The following is a 12,209-nucleotide window of genomic DNA, read 5'->3' on the forward strand; positions in this document are numbered from 1 at the left end:
GGCATTCAGATGTGTCACACATTTGCCATAAATTCAGAATGTTAGCACTCTTTTTGCTCATTAGATCACTGTAGTAAAGCTACTGCTCACCAGGGAAAACTGCTGCTGGTATTGAAAGTGCATGTTTCAGTCTGCATGTCAGAATTTTTTAATGAAATAGAAGAGGATTTGAGAAGTCACTCAAAATGTGCCCTAATTTTTCTTTCTGCAGCACTAATCATACTTTTTATGGAAAAATGAACCCCCTCATTTTGTTCCTTTTTAAATTAAATGTTTTAAGAGTTACCACTTTAATCCAAGCAAGATGGCTTCAGGTGTGCCATACGTTTATCATAAGTAGGACTGTTAGCGCTCTAGTAGTTCTTTGGAACACTCTGGGAAGCTGCAGTAGAACACAAAGGAATCAACTGACAGTCTCTGCCCTTGTTGGATGTACATGTTTTACTGAGAATGTCAGACTTCATTCTCACATGACTGAGAAAGATAATGTGAATTTACAGAAAATAAGCTCTCAGTTTAGCCTATAGATCACCTTCCAAACCTCTGTGGTAAAAGCATGAGAAAATATTTTTCTCTCAATCATGATATCCCAGCAGAAGGCTTTTTCACATGGGGAAATCACCTTAGAACATACCACAATTCCTAAAATGAGTATGGTACCATCAACAAATGATTTATAATGTAACTAAAGTCTTAAAACCTTCTATTAACTGCAATGCTTTTTAATGAGGTGCTATCATGTATATTGGTCCCAAGATGGCTGCCAACACTTCTTGGATGAAGTGCTGACAGCCAATCAGATCTCAGGATGAGATGTGTGGTTAGGCTCCGCCCACATATATATATGCTTTTAAATGCTATTTTCTCAGGAAATACTGAACAGATTTACACCAGACCTGCAAAAGGCACTTCCTTGACCTTATGGCTACCTCTCTGCCAAATTTCAAGTAATTCTGTTCAGCCGTTCGGGCTGTAGCTGTGTCTAAAGGTCCTATGGAAAAATGCATGGGGAAAACGCGTTTTGGGACCCCCCTTTTTTCTCGGCCCCTGCTTGACGAATCCCCCCGAGACTTTCAGGGTAGGAGCGGAGCGCCCCACCTATTTTGAAAAGTTCGCGAGGATTCGTCGACCGGCGCCAAAGTTATTCCAAATAGAATGTTGCGGATTTCCTATGGAAACAGGGTCCTAACTATAACTACCTACTGGCGACCGCCAGTAGGTAATATATATATATATATATATATATATATACATACATACATACATGCACACACACAACCAGTAAGTGTGTAGTAAAAAATAAACACCAGGACCGACTATTTGTTTCAGCAGAGCCCAGTCTTCTAGCCTGTTCCTGGCAATGTAGTATGATGGTACAGTTATAGCCTTTGGAAATATTATATCTGATATTTTTCTGTTATTTTCTCGGTATAATTCCAAAAATACATACATTTAAAAATGACGAGAACTAAATTACAAAAACCATGCACGATTTCCTCTTTCTACACTTCAAATAAGTTTAGTTTAGTCAAATACACGAAAACTAGCTATTCGCCTAGCGGCTTCTATGTTCTCCTCCTTTAACTGAACATTAAACTGTACAAAATAACCCTCAATGAAAAATTGATACCACATAAATGTAAACTGTATCAAAGCCAAGAGGCTGATGCTGTTCTGAGAGGCCCACATAGTCTATATGTGGCATATACCAACTCAAAAAGATAAAAGTAAAGAAAAGAGCAATTGTGATTTAATTAAAAAGTGCACTTATTTCAACTGCTATACTCGAGAAACCGATCTGACAGTCGTCTGTCAGTGACACGAAATCCAAAATCAGCCTGAATTAACAAAATATACATTACAGAAAGATTTTCTTTCGTAATGTTAACAGTGAATCATCCCAATCAGATGTGTATCTTATGGCATTCAGTACACAATCGTCACATGCTGTCAAGATACATCAAAATTATTTTAGAGGAAACGTCATCCTGTCATATCAAGATACCTCGAGAAAAAAAAAAGGGGGTGGGAGAGGGTAGGAGTGGAATCATGATACATAACACACAAAAAGAGAACGAAGAGAACAAACAAAATCAGTTGAGAATACCAATATAATAAGGGGGGGGGGGGAGCCTGCAGAAAAAGACTGAATATTAAACTGAAACCAGAAACATCTTCAGCAAATATGTACAAAAAGCTCTTCATCAACATTCAGGCCTTTTGGATGCTTGCTGTTATGATTGATAATGTATTTGCATTCCAGTCTCCGCAGCCTTTCCTATCTATCCCCACCTCCGACGGTCCCAGGGATCCTGTCAATTCCCAGAAAATTAGAGTTTTACTACTCGGACTGTATACCTTCTCCCAATGCCATGCAACAGGGTAGCTGGGATTATGACTATATAGATCATCCTAGTTCCTTGACAAAAACGCACAACTGGGCCACATCTAGTGAATTGTTCATCTTGCTAGGGGTCATGTCAAGATTTATTTATAGCACTTGCTAACTGTATTGAGTCTGTTTTTAAGCTCCCCCCAATATTTTTATGTGATGGGGAAGAAGAAAAAACAAAATTGCAAGACCTTTATTTTGGGTCTTACGGCAGTAGTTTAATACATGGCAGCATTGTTTTAGGCAGCATTGTTTGTAATTGGGGTTTCAAAGCCTTTCTTGCTTCTGCCTATCAATGTATCAGCCACCCAACCTGTGCATGACATTGGTGACCTCTCATCCTCCTGTCTTTTGCTATCCGTGCCTTCTGTCCTTTACAAGCGCGTTTGCAAGTCACTCACCCGCTCCGGCAGTTACCCTTTGTATTGAGACCCTACTCCTGCCGAAAACCAGTTGCCTTATATTTGGATCTCACTGACTTAAATGGAGAGTTAGGCAGTCGTATTAAAAACCTCCGATATAGCTCTGAGAAATTTATATTGTAATTTCAAACATGCACTAGTCTGGAAACAGTTAGTGACCATCACAAAAATGATGTCAGTTTTGTAGAAAGCCAAGCTTTTCCACCCTGTTGCACGAATGTAGTGAAGTTCCTCTTAACAGAGCTTTAATATACTCATACTGGTGTATAGGGCTGGGTGAAATATTCTGATCTGTTGGCGGGATTTTGGCAACTCGTAACGGAAAGTTCTAGCCAAATTCTACCAAAGGCCACGTGGTAGAGTTTTTTTTCTCATGTGCAGCTGGCATACAGTAAATCGGAGAGCGAGGTTTGGCATACCCTAGCACGATTTTTGGTCTCCAGGAGGGCACCCAATGAGATTTCTGCAAGGCGGTTGCGACCGCTCAGTCAGAAAGCTGCTGCTCAAGTAGAAAATCTTCTCGAGCATCAGCAAATTCAACTTGAGGAGCTGTACCCTCTGGCGAACCTTGTTGTGCCGATCACACAAATTTCTCAGCCCAGATTGAGGACCCGGCACAAAATCACAGCGCGACGTTCCAATTTTCGCCCACAGACTCTCACAGATTTCTGTACCTCTGTGGAAATCCGCAGACTGAACCTCAGCAAGTTCTGCCCAGACCTACTTTTTCATTATGGTAATCATTTTAAGCCATGTTAATGATAGCTCCACTTGATACGTAGCCACTTGCAAGGTTGCTTCAATGAGGAATAATGGCCAATCGATGCTGCTTCCTGTTAAATCAAATAATAAGCAAATTAGCAGGGTCTTGCAGCACCTCTCCAGCCATAGGGCCCTGCAAATCCACTAAAAGGTCCTGTCTGGACTGAATAGTTAAATTCTCTGGTGAGTGGAAGGTAACCGCTCACAAAATAAATAACTAGATGGATGGACTACTTTAATCTCAACCACTAGTAACTACTCTGGTTGCATTCCAGTCCATCATTTTTGGCTCAATGCGCGACTACCAACAGCAGCCAACTATATGCAAATCAACCCAAGTCCTCCTCCAACAGAAAGTCTAGTCCGACCGCTAAACATCCTATTCTGGAGATTATGGCTTTACAGGAAACATTCAATTGGTAAACAACCCAAATTAAAGAAAGTAATCCAGGTGAATGGTTTGGGTGCGGGAAGAATTGGTCCCCACAGGTGAGCGACACTTGTCTGGGATATCCAGACTGGAGAGGATACTCAGTAGCCGAGAGGCAGAAGACTCCTCTTGTGAGGGACAGTGAGTAGAAACCGTGGGTAAGTGATGGTACGTAAACAAACCACACGTGATTCGCAAGTGCGGAGGAGCAAGGTGAATGGGAGGATACCCATTGATGCAAAGGTAGGGCACCGTGAACCAGTGACGATACGATAATCTAGGCGAGTGACAAGAGTCCACCACGGGTTAATAGCTGTTGATGTAGAGGACGCCACAAGTAGAGAGGCGGAGACTAACACCAACAAACAGATTGGCAGCTTAAGGCTCTGGGGCCAGTTGCGGAGTGGCTCCCGGGTGCTTGAGTGGCACAACATTGATATGGGCTCAGGGTTAAACAGTAGCTGGGAACAACTGCCCCGTCACTTTTCGTCCTACTATAACAGTTTGTGCTGCCATATGCGTGGAGACGAGTGGCGCATCTCTAAGTACACACCGCAGACTAAGAAGCGACTGCAGAGAGAGATATACAGACTGTACACGCGGTCCAGTTGAATCAGCGTGGGGAGTAGAGGAAGGTTGGTGGGGTGCTGTTTTCCCGCGCAGCCAGGTTAGGTGCTGTCAGATGGCGGGAGCTCTGCAGCGACCTCTTGTTCCACGCCCTCCAAGCCAGCCCTACAGCTGCAAATACCGCTATGCAAAAGTGACCAGTCTCTTAAAGGATCAAGGTTGCCGCGAGAACTGTACCTTCCGTTTCCCACAACAGGAACTTACCCGCCATTTGAGCGCCTTGGTAGCAACTAAACCAGAGCCAGGAAGAGCGAATCAGCCGCGCGCGCTCCGTTTCCGGACGCCACCTGACGTACTTCCGGCGGTGTTGGGAAAAACAAACGCCTTCTAAAGCTCACCACCAGAAAGAATGAGAGTGCACGAAAGAGGAGTGGTAGAGCCGAGCTCTCTAGTCGCGACTGTGTTTTGGAAGGAACATACGGCGTTTGCGGGCTGTGACACAGATAGTTTACAAAGCTTTCGTATATTGTGTTCCTGCCTTTGGTGCTTTACGTTTGCAACTTAGTGAATTTACAAAAGCGCCCACCCCACGCGACGGTGGGAAAACGAAGGTGATAACCCGTCCAAACGCATGTCAACCAAGGAGTTAACTTCCGAATGTCTCCGAGAAGGCTGTGCTGCAAGGTGCGACCTCTGAACCCTATAATATTATTTGGAATGATATTACTGTATCCAGTGGTCGAAGGGGGGAAAAAAAAGTAGGGGAACTGTGGGCGGAGAATCAGAGGGCGGGAATAACCCGAGGATGGGGTCAGTGGGCGGAGTTAGAAGGATTGGCAAAACATCCCAATCTTTAGTATTTGTTTGCCATTTCATTGACCAGTTACAGCTTATTATGTTATGTAATTCAACCAATGGATACACATGATTATTTAACGATTAATATGAGTTATTGAGATTAAAATAAATTCACAAAGAGGGATATGTTTCTGATCACAGAATGTCCCAAATATGCTTAAAAATGGAAGCACAAGCCATTTGTTTCCGAGCCATGGAGTTTCTGTCGTCAGCAATATACACAGAGACAATCAATTTTACGTGTGTAAATCACTGTATAGGAAATGTTACATAAGACAAAGGACTACAAGATGTAGTAGTCACATGACAACCATGTTAGCAGGCAGTATAGTTTAATAGTGATTGACCTGGAGAAACACAAACTCAGAATTTAAAACTTAATACCATGATTGGGGGTTCTCTTAAATAATCATTATTGATTTCTATCCAAATGAAACCTTTTTGCAACATTAGGATAATCAAAGGCTTAGGGAAAAAACCATAAAGCTCTAGTTTATACCTTGCAGTTTGTATGCAGCTCTTAGATGAAAGTTAATAGCTCACTGTTCTATGTTAGGATTTTAACTTATAAACTGCAAGTAACAAAAGGATCTTACTGACAAAAGCAGTAACCCACTGACCTATTTACAATATGTGCACTTTGTGAGGGGCATGGTACATTTTCTTTGCAGCAGGTACATTAACCCTATGCGCTATCTTTCCATGAGTCAAAACTTCCACTAGACAAAACTCCGATCTCTCTCTAGGAAGAAGTTTATTCACTGGAGTTATCATGACATTTTTATTATTGCCGAAAATTGCTGTAGGGCCAGGAAGGAGGCAGCAAGTGCTTTTAAAACCATAATTTACAACACCCCCACTCAAAGTCAGCACCCGTTTCAGTCACACCGATTGCATCACCCTAGAGCCCGCTCTTCTCAGGGGTCCTGTGACCTCAGTGACAGTCACTGTTGCTCTAGGGTCTGCTACTTCGCAGGCCTGCCCACAAGACTGGAGGTGAACTTCAGTATGGATTGTGGTGGGCAAGACTTAAAGGTGAACCCACACTTACCACTGCTAGGGTCCACCTACTGGTGCTAAGACACCAGGGCTTCTCCGGTTTTGCAGGGCCTTCTAAGGTCTAGCATGGCAATGTGCTCCCTCAGGAGAGTGGTCTGGGGGATTGCTCATGAAGGCTGAACCTGGTTCCCTAGTTCTAAATTTGGCAGCTCTGCCCCCAGTGCTACATCCGCTCCCTCACTGAGCACCATACTGCCCCCTGAGAGAAATTCACACTGCCTTCAACTACAATCCAATTTGACCTGCTATAAACAACTGGATGCGTCTCAATTCAAATTACGCACTAGGCAAGAGCAATATGTTGCCTAAATGGAAAAGTAACAACATCCTGGAAAAAGCAAACACTCATAGGGAATGAAAGATTAAATAAAGCATGTGAAATGTAAGCAGGAACAACATGGTGAACTTTTACAGTCATTATGCAGAAATCAAGGAGAATTTTTGCCTGAAAACTACAGGGCCCAGAAAGGACCCATTTCAATATCCACTGCTTATATGCTTACAAAACGTAAGCAGTATGGTTTAAAAAGACCACATTCGTGAAAACAAAGACGCCGCACACATTTTGGTTTCCAATCCACCCATCAACCAGGTATTGCAGTACCTCCAGGTTTGGCGCACTACCCCACGGGGGAAAACAGCGCTTCACTGGCAAACTCGGTAAAGTGACGCTAATGTTTTTGGTGTTTGAATAAAACCAATCTGGCCACTTTAAGAACTCCGTCTTGTTTTTTTAAATTGATATTTCATATTATGAACCTTTTATTTCCGAGGCTGCACTTTCAAATAGAAAAATGTAAAAACGGCATTTCCAGCAAAAGTTTTCTTTTTTGCATTTATTTCACAGGCGAACAAATGAACGACAGGAGGAAAGAGAGGGTGAGAACCATTTCCTGAGTCATGATTTTCGGTAAGTGAGGAGGAGTTAGACAGACAGAGAGGGAATAGGAGTAAGAAAGAAGGTGGGTGGGGGGGCAGCTGCCAGCCGCAGAGCAGAAGCGGACACCTTCCTTGTCTCGTCTGGGCAGGAAGCAAGAGACGGAGACCTTTTCCTTCCCTGCTCCCCGCCGTCACCGAACAGCCACTAATGCCGCGCCTTCTCTGCAGGCTGTGGATATTTCTTACATCCCGGGACGCATGTTCAAAATAAAAAAGTAGGGGAACGGAAGCAATAGAATTAAAGAAGTAGGGGCACGGCGTGCCCTGCCGTTCCCGCCCACTTCGACCACTGACTGTATCAAATAATTAGTCCACCATCTGAGTAGACACACAGACGTAACCGTCCACATACAACAAATCCAGTACACTCCCAACAACATGTCAAAGGGACGGAAAATCTGACTTGTTAGTAAGCTTCTGATCCAGTGTTTCAGGAAACTAATAAATCTAACATCTAGACCCAAATTCAATACCCTACAGTCCCTTTCACGCTGGGTGAGTTTAAACCAACTTACCAATTAGTTCATCACTGATAATACTTTTCTTTGGCGATTACATCTTCATACTTAATCAGGGTTTAGCAAAATAATAATATTAGAATCTCAAAATGTCCCTAAATAATAATCATCTCACAAACTAATAAATGACTAATAAGGAAAAACTCATTTAATGATTAAAATGATATATCTAATAATGTAATTGCTCATCAAGTACAGCACAGCTGGAACCATAAGTCACAATACAACAGAACAAATCATTCAGTTAAATATAATAGCAGTTATAGATCTCATATGTCAGCACAATGAGCGAGTGGATAGGCGCAGAGACAAAAGGATAGAGAAATAAGTAATTTGCAAATCAGTTATGCAAATTCAGAATACCAGACTAACCAAGGTTCAATAAATCTGGAAAGCTACTCTCTGGCCATGAGAGAGTAATCAGGCCCCTCATGAGAGTTAAGGAGCAAAGTTAAAGAGTCAGGTTCAGCAGAATAGCAGCCAGCCCATAGATTTAGGAAAGAGCAACACAGCTCTCTCCTCTCTCAATAAAGAAAAATGTGCCCAAACCCGCCCCCTTTCTACAACTAATTATTCTCGAAACTCACAAAAGTCCAACCCCTACTCTATCCACCCCACATAGAGAAAAACATTTTATTGGCTACAACAAGGGGTGTCTGAATCACCACTTTTGTCATGACTTCAATTTCAACATGTCTTTGCTATGAAAAAGGCTCCTTGTTGTCCATTTTTACTGATTTTTACAGATACAGACAGAAAACAATTTTTTGTACCAATGTACTATTTTTGCTTAATTTGTCTTACAAAACCCGAAATAAAAATGGATAAAAACAGAGAAAGTTTGTACAAAATAAATATGGATAAATACAGACGGAAATGTCAAGAAAATAAATATCATAAAACCGGGAGCCCTAGTTATGAACTACACACGTCATTCAGCCTTCAGTAGTAGAACTTCCATATCTATCTTCCGTGACTTGCACATAATCCTCATTCAGGCAAAAGTATCGAACTGTGGAAGTTAATGTCCTCATGCTCGCTCTTGGAGGAAGTTCTACTTTTGTTGTATTTATTGTTTCCTTCACACAACCTTGACCATCATCAGTGGCACGCAAGGATCAGCATGCAGCATTCCATTTTCCCTTTCTACATTTTTAAAACATCCCATGTTAACTCCAAAATGTCTCGGGCCTTCTCTGCAAAGCTGCTGACTATGCTTCTAGGAAAGGCAAACACGTGCATCAATTTTAACTTTACAAAACTCTATTTTCAAACATACTTTGAACATTTTCATTTATTCTCTCTTTCTCTACGCACTGCACATTTTTCTTATTTATTAGTGAAAAAAATTAACTCTCGACTTTTGTCTTATTTTCTACATTAGTTATGTGCATCTACTCTGCGGCCTACTCTGATATCCCAGCACACACTTGCGCAGTCTTCATTTTTCCCCTTCAACTTTAATTATTGGTTTCACACATTTCTTGATTAGTATTTTAACAAACAGAAGGGTTCAATATGAGCAGGTTTTATTTCGCAAAAAACCCTGCTCCATCACTTCTAACCTTAAAGCAGATGACAGTAATTGAATTAGAGTCCCCCTTTCGTTTATAATTTGAGTGCATTTTGGATTATTTTAATTGATTCAGTGTGACTAAATTGTCAAATCTTTCTAAAAATAAATAAAACTCAAGATTTGGACGTATGGTGAGTGTCCTCTGACATAGAGCCACTTAGAAGTAAATAACTACCCTGCCCCCCAAAAAATATCATCCAAAAATATTCATATTTTAATGTACACAGACAACGTAGTTATTTTCGACCTTACTCCTATTGGTCTTCAGCGTAATATGGATACTCTGTTTAGGTATACAGAAACTAACTCTTTAAAAATAAACATCTCCAAAACAAAAGTGGTCCCAGGGATAGGAGATGTTCCCTTCTTTTTGTCTGGAAGCTTGGAGGGAGACCATAAGAAGTTGGAAAGACGTACACCTATTTAGGTAGAGTCTTTTCTCAGACATTAGAATCCAATCCCCACATTCAGCACGAGGACCTTAAGGCCATAGCCCACCTAAGTGCTATAAAGAGATTTTATTCATCCTCAGGAAATAGACATTTGTATCCCCTCCTTGAAATTGAGCACGTTAAGATTCCCCTGATATCAATCTATGCATTAGTATATATTCCTCTAAAAAAGTGGTATTTTCTAAACCTTAAGGAAGCAAAGTTTTTACATCAGTTTACCACCATGAGCAAAGCCACGCCTGTTCAAATGATACACCTTGAACTGTCAGTAGTTAGTTCATATACTAGAGTTAGCAAATTAAATCAGATGGGCGTACAATTTGCTACATGCTCCTGACGACTCCCTATGAGCTCTTCTATACCAAGAAACCTTTAAGTATAGTATAAGCCAGTTTACTTTTAAAGAAAATCTTGAGATAGCTCTAGGGCACTTTCGATGCTCCATCAATCTTTTGCAGTCTTGGTCACTGGCAGTATTGAAGTTTAAAAAAAAATAACAATCCCAAGATTAAGTTTTGAACTTGATAATGAACACTGTTCTCAGTTATCTCATTACAGGCATTATGCAGCCAAAATAGATTATAAAATCACCCAAAAATATCTCTGATTTTCATTAAACCATAGAGTCAGACGGTGCATAGTCTTGCTTCGATAGGGGAATCTCCTTTGAAATGTTTTTATCAAACAACTGATGAATTAGTTTCCTGTGACCTTTATAATGGAGGTTTCCAAGATTTAGCACATTTTATTTATCTGCCCAAGTATACTTTTGGTTGAGGCTCAACATAGTTTTATAAAATCGTTATGGTTCAGATATCATGTTTTGAGATACAACAATCTGATTGACGTAATAAGAACAGGACATCATAAATGTGGCTCTTGCGTTTGTTGTGAATCTACCCAGGAAGGAGTTATGTTCTCACATAATTCCATCTACTGGAAACATGAATCCTTCACCAATTGTAAATCAAAAAATATGATTTATGGCATAACATGCCCATGTAGGAAACTCTACATTGGGAAAACTACTCAGGAGGTGAGATTTAGAATCTCACAACATAAATCACGTATTCCAAAAAATGTGCCAACAGCACCTTTGGTTAACCATTGGAAGTCAAAAAATCATGTTGGACAGGATTTAAAATGGACCGTGATTTCTAAGGTTGAATTAGACTTAAGAGGTGGCGACTTGGAATCAAAACTGACTGGTATGAAAGGAATGCTGATGGTAAAATTTATCTCAGCTATCAATGGACTAAATGAACTATCTGAAATGTACAAATTGGCATAGAGTTTTGCTATATGCGACTATAGCCATATTTTTAGTTTTTAACGTTGAAGCAGCAACTTTATTGAAAACGAGCTCTTTATAATCATCTGTCTACTTAAGCCATTTTTGTTAGGATCACGTTGTCTAAGCAATTGTTTATACAAAATTAATCCACCACTGTCTTGACAAACATTTACATGCTCATTAAGTACTACGCGGGCGTCTACTCGTAGAACAACAGATGTATCCCATATCTCGGGTAGTCTACAATTACATTTCCCATAAGCCCCTGCGCTGCTACGCGTCTTTAGAATGCAATGGCGGCCTTGTGCTGCCACCCAGAAATCAGTTCCACATCCCGCGTTAGCCGGAAACAGAGGTCCGCTACGTCTGCTACGTTCGTGCCGGGTTCCCGACGCGCAAACCAGCGGGTAACCCTCGCCTTCGAGAAATAAGGTAATCCAAGCAATAATACGTTTTAGACTTGGTCACGATTGAGAAGGAAAGCCGAGTGGCGGCTGACGATCCTCCGTTTGTTTTTCACTACAGAGTAGATTTCATGAAAAGGATTAATCTACCACGAAAGGCGGCATCTTTGATTTGTCGCATTGCAGCTATTTGCCAAGTAAGTGTAAAAGTTGTAAGAAAAAGGTGTTCACAGCTACATAATAGTTTTGGGGTACTAAGTGGCCTTCATTTGTGTCTCAGGTCTACGCCTTCGAAAGTTTTACTTCGGGTGCAGCCACTTGAAATACAATTTCCATCACACTGCGTGTCATTATTAGTAAGTGATGTGAGTGTTGAATATTTTTACATAGTTGATCTCTGCATTAGTTTGTCATAGAGCGGTGTTATAGTAGACGTTGTACATTTTTGTTGTTTCAGATGATACGCTTTACTTCCAGAAGACTAATAGATCGGCTGATCTATTGTTCGTAAAATAAAGGTAAGCTGGAGACCTTTT

At 41.0% G+C, this 12,209-nt stretch overlaps 1 protein-coding gene and 1 long non-coding RNA gene across 10 annotated transcripts in view; one reads left to right on the forward strand and one right to left on the reverse strand.

The window, feature by feature from the left end:
* Positions 1–4,977, reverse strand: part of HAT1 (histone acetyltransferase 1) — a 241,655-nt gene extending 236,678 nt beyond the window's left edge. For 2 of the 5 annotated variants that reach the window (XM_085645297.1, XM_085645298.1), the window contains exon 1: positions 4,560–4,743. Coding sequence is in view for 1 of the 5 variants with exons in the window: in XM_085645300.1 (XP_085501426.1) it covers positions 4,838–4,844 (7 nt within the window). In the remaining 4 variants the exon portion in view is untranslated. Of the gene's footprint in view, positions 1–4,559; positions 4,744–4,837 lie in introns of those variants that run through there. The other 3 variants (XM_085645300.1, XM_085645299.1, XM_085645301.1) reach the window with 3 other exon arrangements.
* LOC146861193 (uncharacterized) overlaps positions 4,941–12,209 on the forward strand; it is a 41,921-nt gene continuing 34,652 nt past the window's right edge. Inside the window, exons 1-5 of one of the 5 annotated variants that reach the window (XR_014978920.1) lie at positions 4,941–5,257; positions 7,338–7,400; positions 11,795–11,870; positions 11,954–12,038; positions 12,131–12,191. This is a non-coding gene — a long non-coding RNA (uncharacterized LOC146861193). The remainder of the gene's footprint in view (positions 5,258–7,337; positions 7,401–11,794; positions 11,871–11,953; positions 12,039–12,130; positions 12,192–12,209) is intronic. The other 4 variants (XR_014978919.1, XR_014978923.1, XR_014978921.1 and 1 more) reach the window with 4 other exon arrangements.

This window comes from Triturus cristatus, chromosome 3_1, assembly GCF_964204655.1.
Source record: "Triturus cristatus chromosome 3_1, aTriCri1.1, whole genome shotgun sequence".
Classification (NCBI taxonomy): Eukaryota; Metazoa; Chordata; class Amphibia; order Caudata; family Salamandridae; genus Triturus; species Triturus cristatus.